Below are 15826 nucleotides of genomic sequence, written 5' to 3'. Positions count from 1 at the left end.
AGTTTTTATGGGAGCAAATCGTGTAGGGAAATTTTTAATATGATGACTGTTTAAGAGAGAAGCATAAACTGAAGCAAAATAATACCTGATAAAGCTGAACCGTTAGCCCCAACGAAGCCCATACAGTATGAAAGCAGGCGACTGCGAAGATGTAGGAAACCCAGGGAGAACAATATGTTATCTGGGTGAAGTATGTCCATGCTCCATCTCGATGATAACTTGTTGGGCAACGGTTTGACCAATCTGAAAAGATGCATAATCAGTTAATTATGTCTTTAACATAAACCACTTAGGTTTATCTAGATTATTTGCATGAGACGGATATCACATTGCAATATGCTCTAGAAATACCATATTTAATACATCATGTTCCCACTTAAAAGCACCCACATAGATATGTGCCTGTTTGCTATTCTGGCTGCATAATCTTTATGTTACGTGTTCATAATCCACAGTAGGAACATTCAAGACACTATCTAGGTACTTATTTATTTATTTATTTATTTCATTTAAGTTAACTAGTGATATTGAAATAAGTCATGATCTCCTATTGTAAAGGCTTCTGAAATTTTGCTTCATGATTATTCCTAATTTTAGGACAAGAATTTATCATTTATCTTAAACACCATCATCAACAAAAGACAACATTATGGCAAAGAGGCCAAGAAAGCAGTATTTTACCACTATTAAACAGATGTAAGCTGGGATATCAAACTTCCGTAGATTTCTTAAGAGATACTTAAAGCCTATCACATGTCTCTTTAACCTATAAAAAAAAATCCAAACAACTAAAAGCAGAGCAGCTTTTTTTTTGCCTTTCTGCAGGAGAACAATAAAGAGGTTTTCCTCCCATGCTTCTTCACACACAAGAAATGGAGCAAATAACATGCTTTTTGTATACACAAGACCACCACTGAAACACAGGAAAGCAACTCATGTTCACACGAGTGTCCTGTGTCCTCCGCTGCCATAGCCAGTTCACTTCACTTCGAGTTGAATATTGACTCATTCCAATGTAATGTGAAGTAATACACAATAAAATGATCTTCTATTCTCTATCTAGAAGGTTAGTGCTATGTTAATTCATCCTCAGGACCTACGTTATAAGGGCTCTCCTCTCCCCTCCAAGAAAAGTCTTAATTTTCCAAAGTAACAGGTTGGATTTACTAATGATATACACAGTTCTCCTCTTTTCAAAGTTATCACTACATTAAAAAAAAAGAAACTTTTGCTAGTGTTCAGAATGGAGATTTCCAAATAACAAGATAAGAAAGACTTTACAAAAATGTATTTACAAACTTATTCTCTATTGCAGTAAGGGGTATCCAGCCTAGGACCTGTACCCTGACCGTCCTGCACAGGGCTTCCCTATTTCATCTCCAACAAAAATGCTTTCTGATATTGTATTTTCCAATGGACATCTCACCAGAGCTGTATCTTAGTTCCTACTCATCAGATATTTGACCAAAGACTCAGATATGATATATTTTCATTTAAAGACAGAATTACAAGATAATATAATTGCTGAAATGTGGTATCATTTGCACAGGTATAATTGCACTTGCTGGAAATGAAAAGCTGAAATATTAAGACCATATATATGCATCCTTGAAAGCTGAATTATTAATTATTGGATACATACACACAAAAGTTCCATAAAGCAGCCAGACACCGGTCATGGTTAGGAAAGACAGGAACAACAGGTAGTAACGATGGTTCCCAATTCCTGTATTTGAGTCAGGGGAAAAAAACAGTTCAACATTTTAAAATTCAGCAGTATTTGCCTTTCTCCTTAAGTTAATGTGAATAAAAAGAATCAAACCCATTACCTCTGCTATCCTCAAGTGAGTTTGACAAAGCTGATCCCTTTCTCAACTTTCTCCTGTAAGCCACCCCAATTTATACAATAGAGTTAGTTCTGAAAAAGTCAACTGGGATTTGTCTCTCCTTCAGAGCATGCCTTCAGCTCTTTTAGTGAGATGAGGACTAATTATGCAACCACAATTCTCCCTACGCACACTACAACTGTCTCATGTAACTGAAAAAAAATCTAAGCTATTCAATTTAATTGTTTGACCTTCGTGTGCTTCAGAATTGCAAGCAGATGCCCAAAAAAACCTAGACTTCTGTCAGAGAAACCGTTACATGAAGACACACAATTATTTTTCCTTTAAATTACAATCAGCATTGCTCAAAGCTTTGAAACAATGCATCAGAAAGATGTCTCACCACCTTGTAAATAGCAAACACTGGAAAAACATTTCCAAGTATTTAGCATAATAAAAAAAAAGCTATTGGCAAAATAATATTCTAAAAATATATTGCTACAGATGTAAAGCTCTAACCTTTCCATCTTAAGCAGCACCAGTAATGAGATAGAAAGGAAGAAAGAGAGAGTTTCTCAAAGAACAGGAGAACATCAGAAACGCCCCCCAGGGTTATCTCAGTGGTCCTGCTGCTCCAGCTGCTGCCTCTAACAGCGACAACAGGCAGCGTTAGCTCCAGAGGACAAACGAGCCTGGCTGCTTTCTATACTTCATTCTCCTTATCCACAGCTCCTGCATTAAAACCTCAGAGCGGGCATTCTTGTCCAGTTCTTTAAGATTTACTGTCGGGTATGTTGTCCAAAAGTTTGTCTGATGCCTTTCTGAACCATCTGATACTGCTGGTATCTGCAAACCCTTACAGCAGCAACCTCCAAAATTTCATTACCTGCCACGTAAAGACATTTTTTCTTTAGCAGTTTTAAATCCAATTGCTATACTCACTGAGCCTCCTCTAGTTCTAGGACGATGTGCTTTGCAAATAACAGATCTGCACTCACTTTAGCCACCACCTTCAATGCTTTTTTTTCTTTAAAAAAAAAAATAATAAAAAATCTCAGTCATATCCCGCATTCCTTCTTCTCTCAAGAGAAAGAGTCCCAAGGCTTTTTGGTCTCTACTCTTAGGGTGACCACTCCATCCCATTAATCATTTTTGCTGCCTTTTTCTCTGCCATCTACCCAATTTCCCTCTGGCATTTCTCAGTAACCCCTTCAGTATCATCTGGGTATTCTTCTGTCAGGTGTGTTCTCTCTCTAAGGAGTTACTTCTGCAACTTTTAATCCACATGGTATTTTCAAATTTGATGAAGCAAACACTCTCACCTATGCACTGTCCAATCCACAGAGAATGCTGATCGTATCTGGCTACACACGAATCACAAGCAGGGCAATGCAGAGATCTCAAAGGCTTCCTTACCTGGGCGAGGATGAAGGAAAAGAATACAGTCATAGCAAAAGCATCTATTTTGCTCAAAGTTTAGAGCCTCATCTCATGGGCGCTATCAGAATTTGTAACTGTGTAGCAGTTACCACATCACAGAATATAAATGAGAACTCTATCCATTTTACAAAAAAAAAAAAAGAGAGATGGAGTGAATAATAATTATTATTAAGATTAGAGTCCAAGGATCTCAGAGCATCTCTATTGTCACAGTAAAAGAAAAAAAGAAAACTAAGGAATATAGAACAAATTGTGCACATAACACTTGCATGACAAACAATGAGCTCTCTATAGCAGTATTGAGTAAAAGCCAGGTTTTAAAAAAGAAATACCAAAGCCTCACTTACAAGGCACGATGTGCAAAACGTTCTGAAGTCCAAGCAACCCGCTTCCGCAAGAGCTACAATGTTCTGAAAGACAAAGGAGGTTGCACTTGCATTTGGATCACATTTTCAGGGGATCTACAAAGATTTTACACCAGGCCCTTTGCTGTTCATAAGCATTTTGACTGCCAAGCACCAACAGGAATAAATACCTGCTTCTTAAAAAGGGTCCGGGAGAAACACAACAGACTAACACAACTTCACTCATGCAGGATTGTTCAGAAAAGTATCTCTACGTTGCCAAATAAATAATATGAACAAAATATTTGTAAAAATGAGATGGTATTAAGATACAAGGTACTTTCCATATAGTCAGCCAGAATTCAGAGAGATGAGAAGAGCTGCTATACTTACTGTTCCTTTATGAGTACTAGAGAGACAATGTTTACTAGTCCCGTGGCAACAAGTTAAAATTGCAGTTTATTCTCCCCAACAATCTAAAGAAATACCAACTGATGGGGAGCAAAGAGACCACAAAGAAAATGCTTTCCTTAATCCACAACTTGGGGAGACCAAACCCTAACTTCTCCATTGACTGGCTGGCTGTGATTTCTTTTTGCTGTTCTAAAATAGAGCTAGGAAATATCATGCAATTTACACGATGCTTAAGCTCAAAAATCAAACCATTACACATATCCTCCTGACAAAATTTAAACCATTTCTAGTCTTACGAGCATGGAGAATTGTAGGAAAGCGTTGTGAATCTCTCTTTCTAACCTTCGACAACTGGAGTGAAAAGCATACAAAATCGATATTTATTAAGTGAAGGTCTACATGAATTCCTATCACAGACAACACCAGTGGTGTGGGTCTCTACAATATCTGGCCAAAGCTCCCATTTCGATGAGAAGATGAAGGCAAGGAAATTATGGCAGGATGATAAAGATAAGGAAACATGCAACAGTAGACAAAATTAGCTATGATCTATGTTGTTCAATGACAGTTAAATACTTAAATAAAGAATATTTCACGGCTCTCAATTTTAACAAAGCTGCAGAGAACAACAAACAAATCAACCAAAAGTACCCATGTGTTGTTGCACCAGGGAGCCCTTCCATTCCTTTCACCTACCTCTTTTCTCTCTTTTTCTGAAGTCTTAATATATCCAGGATCAGTTGTCCAAGTTTTATATAAATAATAAAGAAGACCCACCACACTGAACATGACAGTGATTGCAACAATTGTATTGGTTACATGTAATATTCAGGTTAAGGAATATGTTCCTATATATATTCTCATATCACTGCTATTTGTCAGACAAAACTTTCTCAAATTAGTTTATGCTATTTTACAAGCAACACACACACACACCAAAAAAAAGGAATGACTTTCACTTCTCTGGTAGGATCCTGTCTGTCCTTCAGAGGCCATCTTCTCAGAGAAGCTGAGTATTCTGTCCAGTTTGAGCGTCGGAGAGAAGACTTTTACAACTGTATAAACCTGCCCTGTCTTCCTGACCAGCAGAGTGCAGACTTTTACCTTTGAATATTTAACAGACAGAAAATTGATTTGATTCCTTTTCCCCCACTCTGAAGTTTTTCTATTTTATTTAAACAATACCCATCAGACATGAAGAGTTATTAAGCTTCCAGCAGCTGCGAGATTTCTTTGACTGCTGCACACACCCCTAAGTCACCAAACAGGCTCTTACTCAGGCTTTTTTAAGTCTTGAGCTCTCTTGTTTGTTTTGGTTTAAAAAAATGGAATTTAGATAAATAGATAGAAAAATGTAACTTCAGTCATCCTGGAACTACCTTTGTCACTCAAAAAGCCAAGCACAGAGTGTTAAACATTTCTGAAGGTAACGGGGCAGCTACTGGGAACCCTTCTTCCCACACAAATATACTAGAAAAACCATGATGATGAAATGGCAAATTTCTGGTCTAATTGGACGTTTTTCTTTTTGCGTACCCTTTGCTTTTGTCCAGTGGCTGACTGTTTTAATGATTGTATATGGAGGGAATCCATCTCTCATGAAGTCTTAGCAAACTTAAATTCAGTACTTTTTATATATAGAAACTTGCTGCAACTTTTCTAGTAGACAAATTATTACTATATATGAGGGAGGATATAGCCATTAGGAACATAACTTTTATACTACTGAGTAAAAACATCTGTACGTCAGGTGAAAGGGGGAGAAAAGCACATCAACTATCTCCATACAGCAAAAGAGGAATGTGGAGTGGGATACGTTTTACACCAATTAAATTCAGGCATCAAACCTGAGATCTCAGGCTCCTAAAGAACCATCCATGATGCCACCAAGGAGGAGTCAGGGAGCCCAAGCCTAGATGCCATCTCCAGGGACCACTCAGCCCCTATATAAGCTGCAGAGGGTAAATAACTCCCAAAAAACAAGCGCTGCAACCTTGAAGATTGTTTTGTCTTACGAACTAAAACCACTACTGAAGTAGCTCTAATTAAAATCAAGGTAATAAATGATGAAATGTTAGTGCTGTCTATGAACAGCCTTATAGCTGTGTTTGTCACAATGCAATTGCAGGGTGCACTGATGTTATGTCAAAATGATTTCCTGTGGATACTGCTGGTCTGTTCCCACTTCTACTGGTTTTTGGAGCTGAGAATAGTCCTTAATCAGAATGGCTGGACATAAATACAGATAACTAGGATTCTGAACACTTTATAAAGGATCTGTGACCACTTCCAGAAGGAAAAGACATTCATGACTAAAAGGGTTGGACAGTGAAACGGAAAACTATCCACTCACCCATCTCACCAAGCTATGGTTAGACCTTCAAGAATATCACTACGCTCTTTATCTTCAGCGAAGTGTCTGACTCAAAACCCTATTCCTGGATTTTTTTTCTTTCAATTTAGATGACACCAAAAAAACCTTAAAACCTCACAACGCAACACTGAATAACTTGATCTTCATTTAGACAAGCATATGCATGTATCCCCAGCGGGAATATGCTTGATCAGTTCATCGAAATTAATCCTGATAATTCTAATAAGAACATCTTAATTAGGAACAGTACAAAAGAAAATGCCACTTAAAGGAGGAAGCAATTAAAAATTAATTAAAATTGTCTAGCAATATACTATAACTGGTTTAGTAGAAAATTATTTACAGTTCTAAGTATCTCCCTAAAGGCCTTCTCACAAAACTTAATCAATAAATAAATAGATGCCCCTTGTGTAACAACAGAGCAGGGCACTGAAAAGGAAGTGTAAACTACTGAAATGTTTTTGCACTCATCAGTGCAAAGCCTCTTCAAAGAAAGTAAATGAAAGGTAGACATTAATGCCCTGTACGCTGAGGGTGCAGCGTAACCCGTAAATAAAGACAGACAGGAGACTGGAAGATCTATTTTTGATATTCTAGTAACATAAGAAATAGTTCAGAATTGTACACAAATATCTGCTATAGACAAAAGAAGGTACAGATTTTTAGTCCATACATAACTTTAATTTAAACTCAAATTTATTTCACCCCTGCCCTATAAATGTAAACCAATCTTACCACACATTAAGTCATGTGCAATTATCTGGGACTGCTCATGACTATTTCCATGACCAGGCTTGGATTTTTTAGGAACTATAAGGAGAGTTCTATTGCATTTCTTGAGTGAAAGGATATCAGGAAGGAGCCAGAGAAACCAGGTTGTGGACATCCAAAAAACTGAACTTAGCAGAAACGCTGTGGGAAGGTACCTTAGATTCTTCAGCCCCACAAATTGCCTGAAAGAATATTGAAAAAAAAAAAATCAATTAAAAAAAAAAAGATTTAAAACGTTAACTCCACAGAGTATAAATTATCTGATTTGTTATTTTTAAAACTTCACTCGCAGAGTGTACTTCATGCCTCTCTCAAAGCAATCAAGAATTGTCACTCAAAAGCATTATTTAGCCAGATGCGCGGGGGGTTAACAATGCATAAATAAAACAGATGAGTGCTCGGTTCCAGCCTAATATTATGTGTCAGAAATACTGTAGCACTAGGTGCTCTGCCTATTTGCATACTGATAGCACTGCCATTTCAAGGAACACTGACTCTTGCATTAAGTGTTGAAGAAAGCAGGAAACCTGCGAAACAGCTTCAGATAACACTGGGAGGTCTGGGGAGCAGAGGGGGAGGGAACGGTTCATTAAAACTCATTCTGTGTCACAAACACAGAAAGAAAAGTCAAGATAAAGCACATTTCTGTGCACTGTGAATGGATAACTCGGTGTCTTCCAGGTGCAGACCTTCAAAAACACTCTCTTTATCATTAAAATTAGCTATCAGACTCTTAAACGCTTCTCCCCCCCTCCCCAAATCCTGCAGCGATGAGAAACTATTATTTTACACACCTCAAGACACCTAATTTCTGTGGTTGTTCTAAAAAGTACATACATTTAAATCCTTCATATACTCTGCAGCCATTTCTCAGGAGGTATTTTTTACGGTAAGCGGAACTAAACTCTGAAAAGAATACTGCATTAGACACCTTATACGGCGTCTGTAACAAATAAATACATATACAGAGAGAAAAAGCCACAAACCTCACGAAGAGAGCCATCCCAAACAGCAGGAGGAGGAGCAGACCTCCTTTCAAAAGCCAGGAATCAGAATTTAAGTCCATTACATGTCCTACGGCCCACATCAATGTCAAGGAAGTTGCCAACAGCAGGAAGAGCTGTTAAGATGGTTATTGTTAAAATATGACAAAGTATTCAAGAAGGACTTTCTTCATTAGTGTTCTGATCATGCAATAACAAATGCTGAAAGACGCAAGGTAGATAAGACAGTGACACATGAACACACCAAGGAGGGGGCCGTGGGGAACACATAAAATCCCCACCCAAAGCACCACTACATGCTCTTAAAGAATTTTACTTTTCCACAGCCAATTTTAGAAACCTTAGAAGATCTTCTTGACAAAAGAGTTAAGTTGCATATTATTCCAAACACAGAATGCTGTAGCTTTACTTCCATTAGTTATTACTAATCAAATTACCTCATATTTTTCTATTATTTTCAGTAACCTATTATTTCTTCTGCTTCTCATTCTTTCTTCCTCTTGCACCATGAGAACCACAAAGCGATTCCGGCTTTGATAAGCAAGGTCCAGTGGTGTCTCTCCCTTTAACAACAGAAACGTTTATTTCTTTATGCATTTCATACATAAATACTTTCCTTTTTAAAAGAAGCAAGAAGTAAGTATAGGTATACCAAGAATAACCTGGAAGATAGCCCTCCTTTATGGTTTAAGGCAAGGGTAAATTACATTCCGAGTTTCAACGTGCTTAATCCAGTGCTTTGTAGTTCTAAAAACTGGTATTTGCAACCAAACTGCATCCTTTTGAGTTATCTGTTGGACTATCTCCAATAACCTGAAACCCTAAAGTGTCAGTAAGCATGTAATATTCTAGCAGAAAGGGAAGATTTCTTGTTTATGCTAACTTTTTAAAACCAAACAGCGATACCCTAAGTCATACATACAAATAAAAAAGAAGTGGCAGATGGAAAAGCTGCACAGCTTAACACACAAACCCTGAATAACTACACTGTATAAACATATCTATATAGACATAGGAATCAAGAGCTTATACTTCTCACTATCAGTCTTTACAGATGTTAGGACAAAGACTTTTATGTGTGACTACCCCTTTTAAACATACAAACGGGCGTTGTCAAACACTGTTTTCCACAGGATGACATATGCATCTTTTTAAAGTCTTTAAGTGTCTCACTGGACACCAAGTCACCCTTACTTTCAAAAGTCTGGCCAAAGTCATGACAATGTTTTAAAGTAGAAAACAGCCAACTTAAAAAGAAAAAAAAAAAAAAAAGAAAAAATAAAAAAGGGAGGATCTGCAAAGGACACAATTACGTTCAGAGTGACTGAAAGGACTGGCTGTTCATTCAATTAAGGTTGCAAGGAACCTCTGAATTCATACTTTGTTTCACACCACAAGAAAGGTGCTAACTCCTTTTGGGAAAGGCTAAGAACTCCTGGCTCTGAGTCTTAGGGGACTCAGATTTTTCTTTACGTTTATTTCACACTGTCATGCCACGTGGAACGAAGAATCACGAAAGAAACTGTACCTTGACATTTTTTATGTCCAGGCTAGCACCAGCCTCCAGCAGCAGATCCACTGCACTGGCATTGCCTGATGTTATTGCCCAGTGCAGTGCAGTATTCTTTTGAACATTCTCTACAGCATTGAGAGAGGGGTTAAACTTTAAGAGAAACCTCGTGGGTTCCGGTCTAGATGAAAATAAAGTAGAAAAGTTAACAAGCAGAAGATAATCTATACCGGAGATGAAATTTTCTAACACCTTATAAAAACCACCGTTCCCATCTGTGAAATAACAGCAGATACACAATGTCTTGTCTCAGAACAAGCTCATCAACGATAGATCCAAATTCATAATTCATGAGCTGCCCTGAAGGTTTTTCTCCAGACTACGTTATCTTCCAATTTTAACAAGTACAAGGTATATACATAGATTTTATCTTTCTACAACACATCTCCACATTTTATTTATTCTAAATGCACTGTACTGCATCCACCTCCATTTATTTTAATTTCTCAGAAATCACAATAAGGCTGCAGCTGGTTCAGCCACAAACCTAAACTTTTTAAGCAATTTGTTTGACTTTCTTTGCTATATCCCATTCACCACTTCATAACTCCTGATCTCTGAAATACTATATATTTCAGTACAATAAAAGGGAAAGGAATGTCAGTTTAACAAAAAAAGTTTTCATGGAAAAACCTTCACCTCATGACTTTTTGGGTACAATAAAATAGCTTCTTTTTAATTTATTCACTACTTACCCAATCACTTTTTGTGCTGATATCATTAAAGGTGTTTGCCCATTCAAGTCTGTTGTGTCTATGTTCTAAGTATCAGAAAAAGATAATAAGCAAGCAATTACTAGCGATTTCAGCAAACAGAGAGATGGTCAGATTCAGAGGCAAACAGCAGGCTTAGCTTCACTGTGGAAGTGGTAAGAAACCAAATTATACCAGCCAAGAAGCAAACACTCAATGAAATAATTTTTTCTGTGTCTACCCATCATTACATTAGAGCAGATTTACTTAAATATTTAATCGCTTCAATTTTTTAGTAGAAGACCAGTAGGATAAAAACTTTCTTAAGTTTGTGATATATAGAATCAATACCTATATTCCAGAAGTCAGTTACTCTACTAAAGAGAATTCTGAGAAAGAAAACAAACTTGAGCAAATCTTTAAATCCCAATACACAGCGTTTCAAAGAAAGAGTCTAGATCATATAAGAACTCTCTTCTCCTTCATATTTGACAATTTACACTTGTCATTAATCCTGCTTACTTCAGATGTTAGCTAATCAGACATCAACTAGAGTGGATACAATAAAGAATTACAGAAAATACAGAAGAACGAAATTTCTAATAAAAAATTCAGACCTAGTCTGATCATCTACTCTTTGTGCTTCAATTGATGAACAGCTGCACTGATTAGTAGTTACAAATTTGTAATCAAATAGTAAATACTTCATAGTGTGTATACTTCATATACTGCTTTTCATTATCAAGTTTAAAAGCCAGTTGTTATTTATACATCACCACAAATCTGCATAGCCTTAAAACACTTAAACACCCTGAATTCTACAGAGATGACAAGAACAGGGTAGAGTATTAAAAATATATATACGTTAAAAAAAGTAATCCAAGTTTCTCTGAGCTTATGACACAGGAAAATAGTTATCAAATACCTGCCTATCATCTAGAAAACAAAACAGTAAATTCTGAAATGCATTGTCCATACAGGCAGCTATTCATAAGTAGGAAAAAATCTTTGGGACATCAACAACATACCTGGCCTTTTGCTATAAGGTAAGCAACAATGGGCATGTGCTGAAACAGCACTGCTAAATGAATGCTGCTGTATCCTTCCCCATCAATAAGACTGGGATCGGCTCCACATTTCAACAACAACATGACCATAGGGAGGTGCCCTTGTCTGCAACGATACATGAAATGAAACTATAGAGATGAGAAAAAAAGATGGAAATTTTAATGAAAGCCTTGCCTTAATAATTCCCATAGATACCCCTCCAAAGAAGTTTACTTTCAGGTTCTGGTGTTTTTATTCAGGAAATTAACTTCTTTTAAATTAAAAGTCTTTATGAGAAAATTATGTTAAATGTGTACCTTAATAAGTTAGTCTAAGGCAAACTGTTAATTTAGAATACAATGATTATTCTACAGTAATTTCTCCTGTGAGCAGTCTTTCCCAGAAGTATCTAATTTTTTTTGGCAGAAGGCTACAACAGCCCCGAAGAAAGAACTGATCTTCCAGTGTGAGAATTTGTACTCAGATACATTATCCCAGAATAATTATTTAAGGTTATGTTTTTTCATAAAAAAAGGTAGTGCTTCATTATTTTGATCGTTTTACTCAAGTTCTGTCCTGGAAGCCAAAGTTGGATGATTTTAAACTGTGCCAGGTCAAACAGATGGAGTCTAGAGCAGATGTAGAAAGAGATATTAAACATACATGAGCACAAGTAGCTACAGTCACCCAGGAAGAGAGATTGCATGGTTTGGTGGCAGCTATAAGGAGCCCCAAGAGGAAAACCTAAAGCCACTGGAGGAAGAAGGCCAAAAACCTCTCTACACGACTCTAAACAACAAAACTGTGCCCTAATAAGCATCATCACTTAACACTTCATTGCCCTAACAGAGCCAAGCCTTCTTTGCCCAGTAAGGCAGAACTTAAGAGGCAAAGAACAGATCTCAGCATCATTACGGACACGCTGTGAAATCCCTTATACCTCAATGGAATAAATTTGATTTAAGGTGACCACTGTTGTGCTACACAAAATATAACTGTTAATACTACCACATTTACAATCAGCAGTTGCAAGCAGCCTACCTGATGGCCCAGTGAAGGGGAGTTGAATTCAAATCTCCGCCTAGCTGATCCACTACTGCACCTTTGGAGATATAGTATCTGTGTAACACCACAGTAAGAACAGAGATAAAACAGGAAAACGTCACACTAAGGGTAACACAGCTCTAGTAGTAAATAGCTTGTAATAAAATTCACTAGAGAAGCAAATGGACAAGAATATTTTTGCAGTAAAGCATGCTGGTTTGAGAAAATGTTTAAAAAAAAAATCATTAGCATGGCACTTATAAAATCTGCTTTAATCTTTGTTACATAAACCAAACCCAGGAAAATCTAATAATTTCACCTACTACATGATTTCAGCTACAAAGAAACTGTTGTAACTTTACATTTCAGTGACATATTCACAAAGGTAACTGGGTTAAAATTTGAATTTTACGCTTTTCTTCTTAAGCAGCATGTTGCTTTGTTTTGAAATACAATAGCAACAAAGTGGTTATAAATAACAGTGGCAGAATACTTGTGTTACTATCACAAAGACTCTAGAGCTTACTTCACCAGCTCCTGTCTGTTGTTTATAGCTGCCCAGTGAAGAAGAGTCACATTTTCTTTGTCCGGTTGTCGAACATCGTATCCTGCTTCTACCAGTTCTTTGCATCGCTCTACAAATCCATACCTTAAACGAGAAAAAAACCATACCTATTTACTGATCATTCATTTGTTAAGTAGCCTCCAGTTTAGAGACAGCCACATACTAAAGAAAAAGTAAATCTCAGTAAACATCACCCAGCAGTTCCTACTTGAGCAAATTATACACTGCATTCAATAGAAGTGCTGCAAAAAGAGTTAGGCTGAGCCTTGATGAGTAGAATTTTCTGCCAAAAAAAACCCAAACCTGGATGAGATACCATTGTTTATCATAAGAATATTTACAATAGTACCCTTAGGTGATTTTTCTTCTTTCACTACTGCCGTGGTTTAACTCCAGCAGGTAGCTAGGGCCACGCAGTGCTGCTTGGTCAGCTGCTCCCCCCAGCTGGGACGGGAGAGAAAATCAGGAAAGTGAGAAAAAATTTGTGGGTTGAGATAAAGACTAACCTTTAATAGGAATGGAATTAAATTAAGAGGAATGGAATGAAATGGAATATGTTTTCAGTCAGATGGGGTCAGCTGCCCTGGCTATGTCTCCTCCCAGTTTTTTGTGCCCCCCTCAGCCTGCTCGCTGGTGGGGTGGTGTGAGGAACAGAAAAGGCCCTGAGCACCTAGCAACAACTAAAAACACCAGTACTATCAACAGCATTTCCCATCCCAAACCCAAAATGCAGCACTACACCAGCTGCTAGCAAGAAAGTAAATTCTATCCCAAGTGAAACCATGACAACTACAGGGAGGAAACAGAACTCTAAAATCTCCCTTTGTGTAAAATTATCCAGGCTGGCTCACATCTGAGGACACTCCCATCTATTTCAACATTCTGCACACACATTACATCTACTTACTGTGTAGCCTTGACGATATCACAGGTGCTGGGGTCTTCAACAACAGGATATGGTCCCTGTAGCACTGGTAGATCTTTATCCCTGTGGGTGCTATGACAGTTGTGCGCATGAGGTCGATGAGGCCCATGGCAATGGTTTTTACACTGTTGGTTAACAAAACATCTATCAACAAACATTATTTATACACTGTACACCACACCTTCCTCTTTACCAGATGCACACACTATACTTATCATAGAATGGTTTGGGTTGGAGGGGACCTTAAAGATCATCGAGTTCCAACTCCCCTGCCCTGGGCAGAGACACCTCCCACTAGAGCAGGTTGCTCAAAGCCCCATCCAGCCTGGCCTTGAACCCCTCCAGGGATGGGACACAGCTTCTCTGAGGAACCTGTTCCAGTGCCTCACCACCCTCACAGTGAACAATTTCTTCCTGGTATCTATCTAATCCAAATCTAACCTCTTCCAGTTTGAAGCCATTACCCTTCATCCTATTACTAAATGCCCTTGTAAAAAGTCCTTCTCCAGCTTCCCTGCAGGCGCCCTTTCGATACTGGAAAGCTGTTACAAGGTCTCCCTGGAACCTTCTCTTCTCCAGGCTGAACAACCCCAGCTCTCTCAGCAGAGGTGCTCCAGCAATACGTGCTTGTCAAGTCATGTCAATATAAATCAGGAAGTAAAATTAAAGCACAGTTAAAACCACCTGACAAGAGGCTAATCCCTTCAGTCGGCACAGGGACAGGGGAGGACAGAAAGGGTAGGGTTAAGGTTCTAACTGTGAAGGCACTGAACACCTCGCAGAGCCGGCTCCTGACACAACGCACTGATGCCACCACACTAGAATCACAGAATTGTTGGAGTTGGAAGGGAACTTCTAGACATCACCTAGTCCAACCCCCCATGGTTGCCCAGAGCACAACACTCAGGATGGCATCCAGGCAGGGCTTGAAGATCTCCAGAGAAGGGGACTCCACACCCTCCCTGGGCAGCCTCTTCCAGGGCTCTGCCACCCTCACCCCAAAGAAGTTCCTCCTCAGATTGGAGTGGAACTTCCCACGTTCCAACTTGTGCCCGTTGCCCCTCGTCCTGTCACTGGGAACCGCTGAGAAGAGTCTGGCTCCATCCTCCCTCAAACCACCCTTTAGATACTGTGTCACCCTGTGTCCCCCAGCAGGTCTGGAAGCAGGAGGCCACTCCAGAGCCCCACAGCCGGCTGCCCGCCCCTTGAAACCAGACGCGAAGCACTAGAAGAGGAACCAGAAGGGACACAGACCTCCATCCTCGGCCCACAGCCGGGGTACACCAACCCCAAGGCGGGGAACCGGCCACCCTCACCCCCGTCCCGCCGCCTCACAGGGCCCCGAGGCCTCCCCGCCGGCCCCAGCCCTCAGGCGGGGCGGTCCCGGGCACCTCCCGGCGGCCCCCTCAGCAACCCACCCTTCCCTCCCCGCTTTCTCCCCGGGGCCTCCCCTCACCGCGGGGCCGCCAGCGGCCATGCTCCCTGCCCGAAGCTCCGCTTCCTGCGGCCGCTTCCTGGTTACCGGCTCCGGGAGCGGCAGCGAGGGCGGGGCCGGGCAGACAGAGGCCGGGCAGTCGCCGTGCCGGGCCGCGGCGGCCTGTTGCCGGTGACAGCAGGGGGGGAATCCTGTGGAAAGCGTCCCTGAGCTCCCCCGGCTGCCGGAGGGCCTCTGGGTGTCTTCGGTTCGGCCTCAAAAGGCGCCCCCCCCCCCTTCCCCTTTTCACAGGCAACAAGGTGGAAATGACTCATGCGGTGGGTGCGTGTGTTTTCACACAGGGCCCTCCTCCCGCTTCCACGGGCAAGGACCTGC

The 15826-nt window shown here is 39.8% G+C and overlaps 2 protein-coding genes across 2 annotated transcripts in view; one reads left to right on the top strand and one right to left on the bottom strand.

Annotated features, from left to right (window-relative positions):
• Positions 1-1058, top strand: part of CSRP3 (cysteine and glycine rich protein 3) — a 20348-nt gene extending 19290 nt beyond the window's left edge. Inside the window, exon 6 of the mRNA XM_014951616.1 lies at positions 826-1058. Within this exon, the coding sequence (XP_014807102.1) occupies positions 826-836 (11 nt within the window). The 3' untranslated portion in view covers positions 837-1058. The remainder of the gene's footprint in view (positions 1-825) is intronic.
• The window catches only part of ZDHHC13 (zinc finger, DHHC-type containing 13), an 18489-nt gene extending 2663 nt beyond the window's left edge, over positions 1-15826 (bottom strand). Inside the window, exons 1-15 of the mRNA XM_014951614.1 lie at positions 15473-15826; positions 13999-14141; positions 13053-13175; positions 12524-12601; positions 11464-11608; positions 10439-10503; positions 9702-9864; positions 8611-8736; positions 8156-8289; positions 7251-7351; positions 4721-4845; positions 3614-3676; positions 3149-3242; positions 1643-1726; positions 86-243 (exon numbers count right to left, since the gene is read on the bottom strand). Of these exons, the coding sequence (XP_014807100.1) occupies positions 86-243; positions 1643-1726; positions 3149-3242; positions 3614-3676; positions 4721-4845; positions 7251-7351; positions 8156-8289; positions 8611-8736; positions 9702-9864; positions 10439-10503; positions 11464-11608; positions 12524-12601; positions 13053-13175; positions 13999-14141; positions 15473-15493 (1623 nt within the window). The 5' untranslated portion in view covers positions 15494-15826. The remainder of the gene's footprint in view (positions 1-85; positions 244-1642; positions 1727-3148; positions 3243-3613; positions 3677-4720; positions 4846-7250; positions 7352-8155; positions 8290-8610; positions 8737-9701; positions 9865-10438; positions 10504-11463; positions 11609-12523; positions 12602-13052; positions 13176-13998; positions 14142-15472) is intronic.

Source organism: Calidris pugnax, unplaced genomic scaffold (assembly GCF_001431845.1).
Source record: "Calidris pugnax isolate Ruff unplaced genomic scaffold, ASM143184v1 scaffold183, whole genome shotgun sequence".
In the NCBI taxonomy this organism is placed as follows: Eukaryota; Metazoa; Chordata; class Aves; order Charadriiformes; family Scolopacidae; genus Calidris; species Calidris pugnax.
This window is presented reverse-complemented; position numbering and strand designations above follow the sequence as displayed.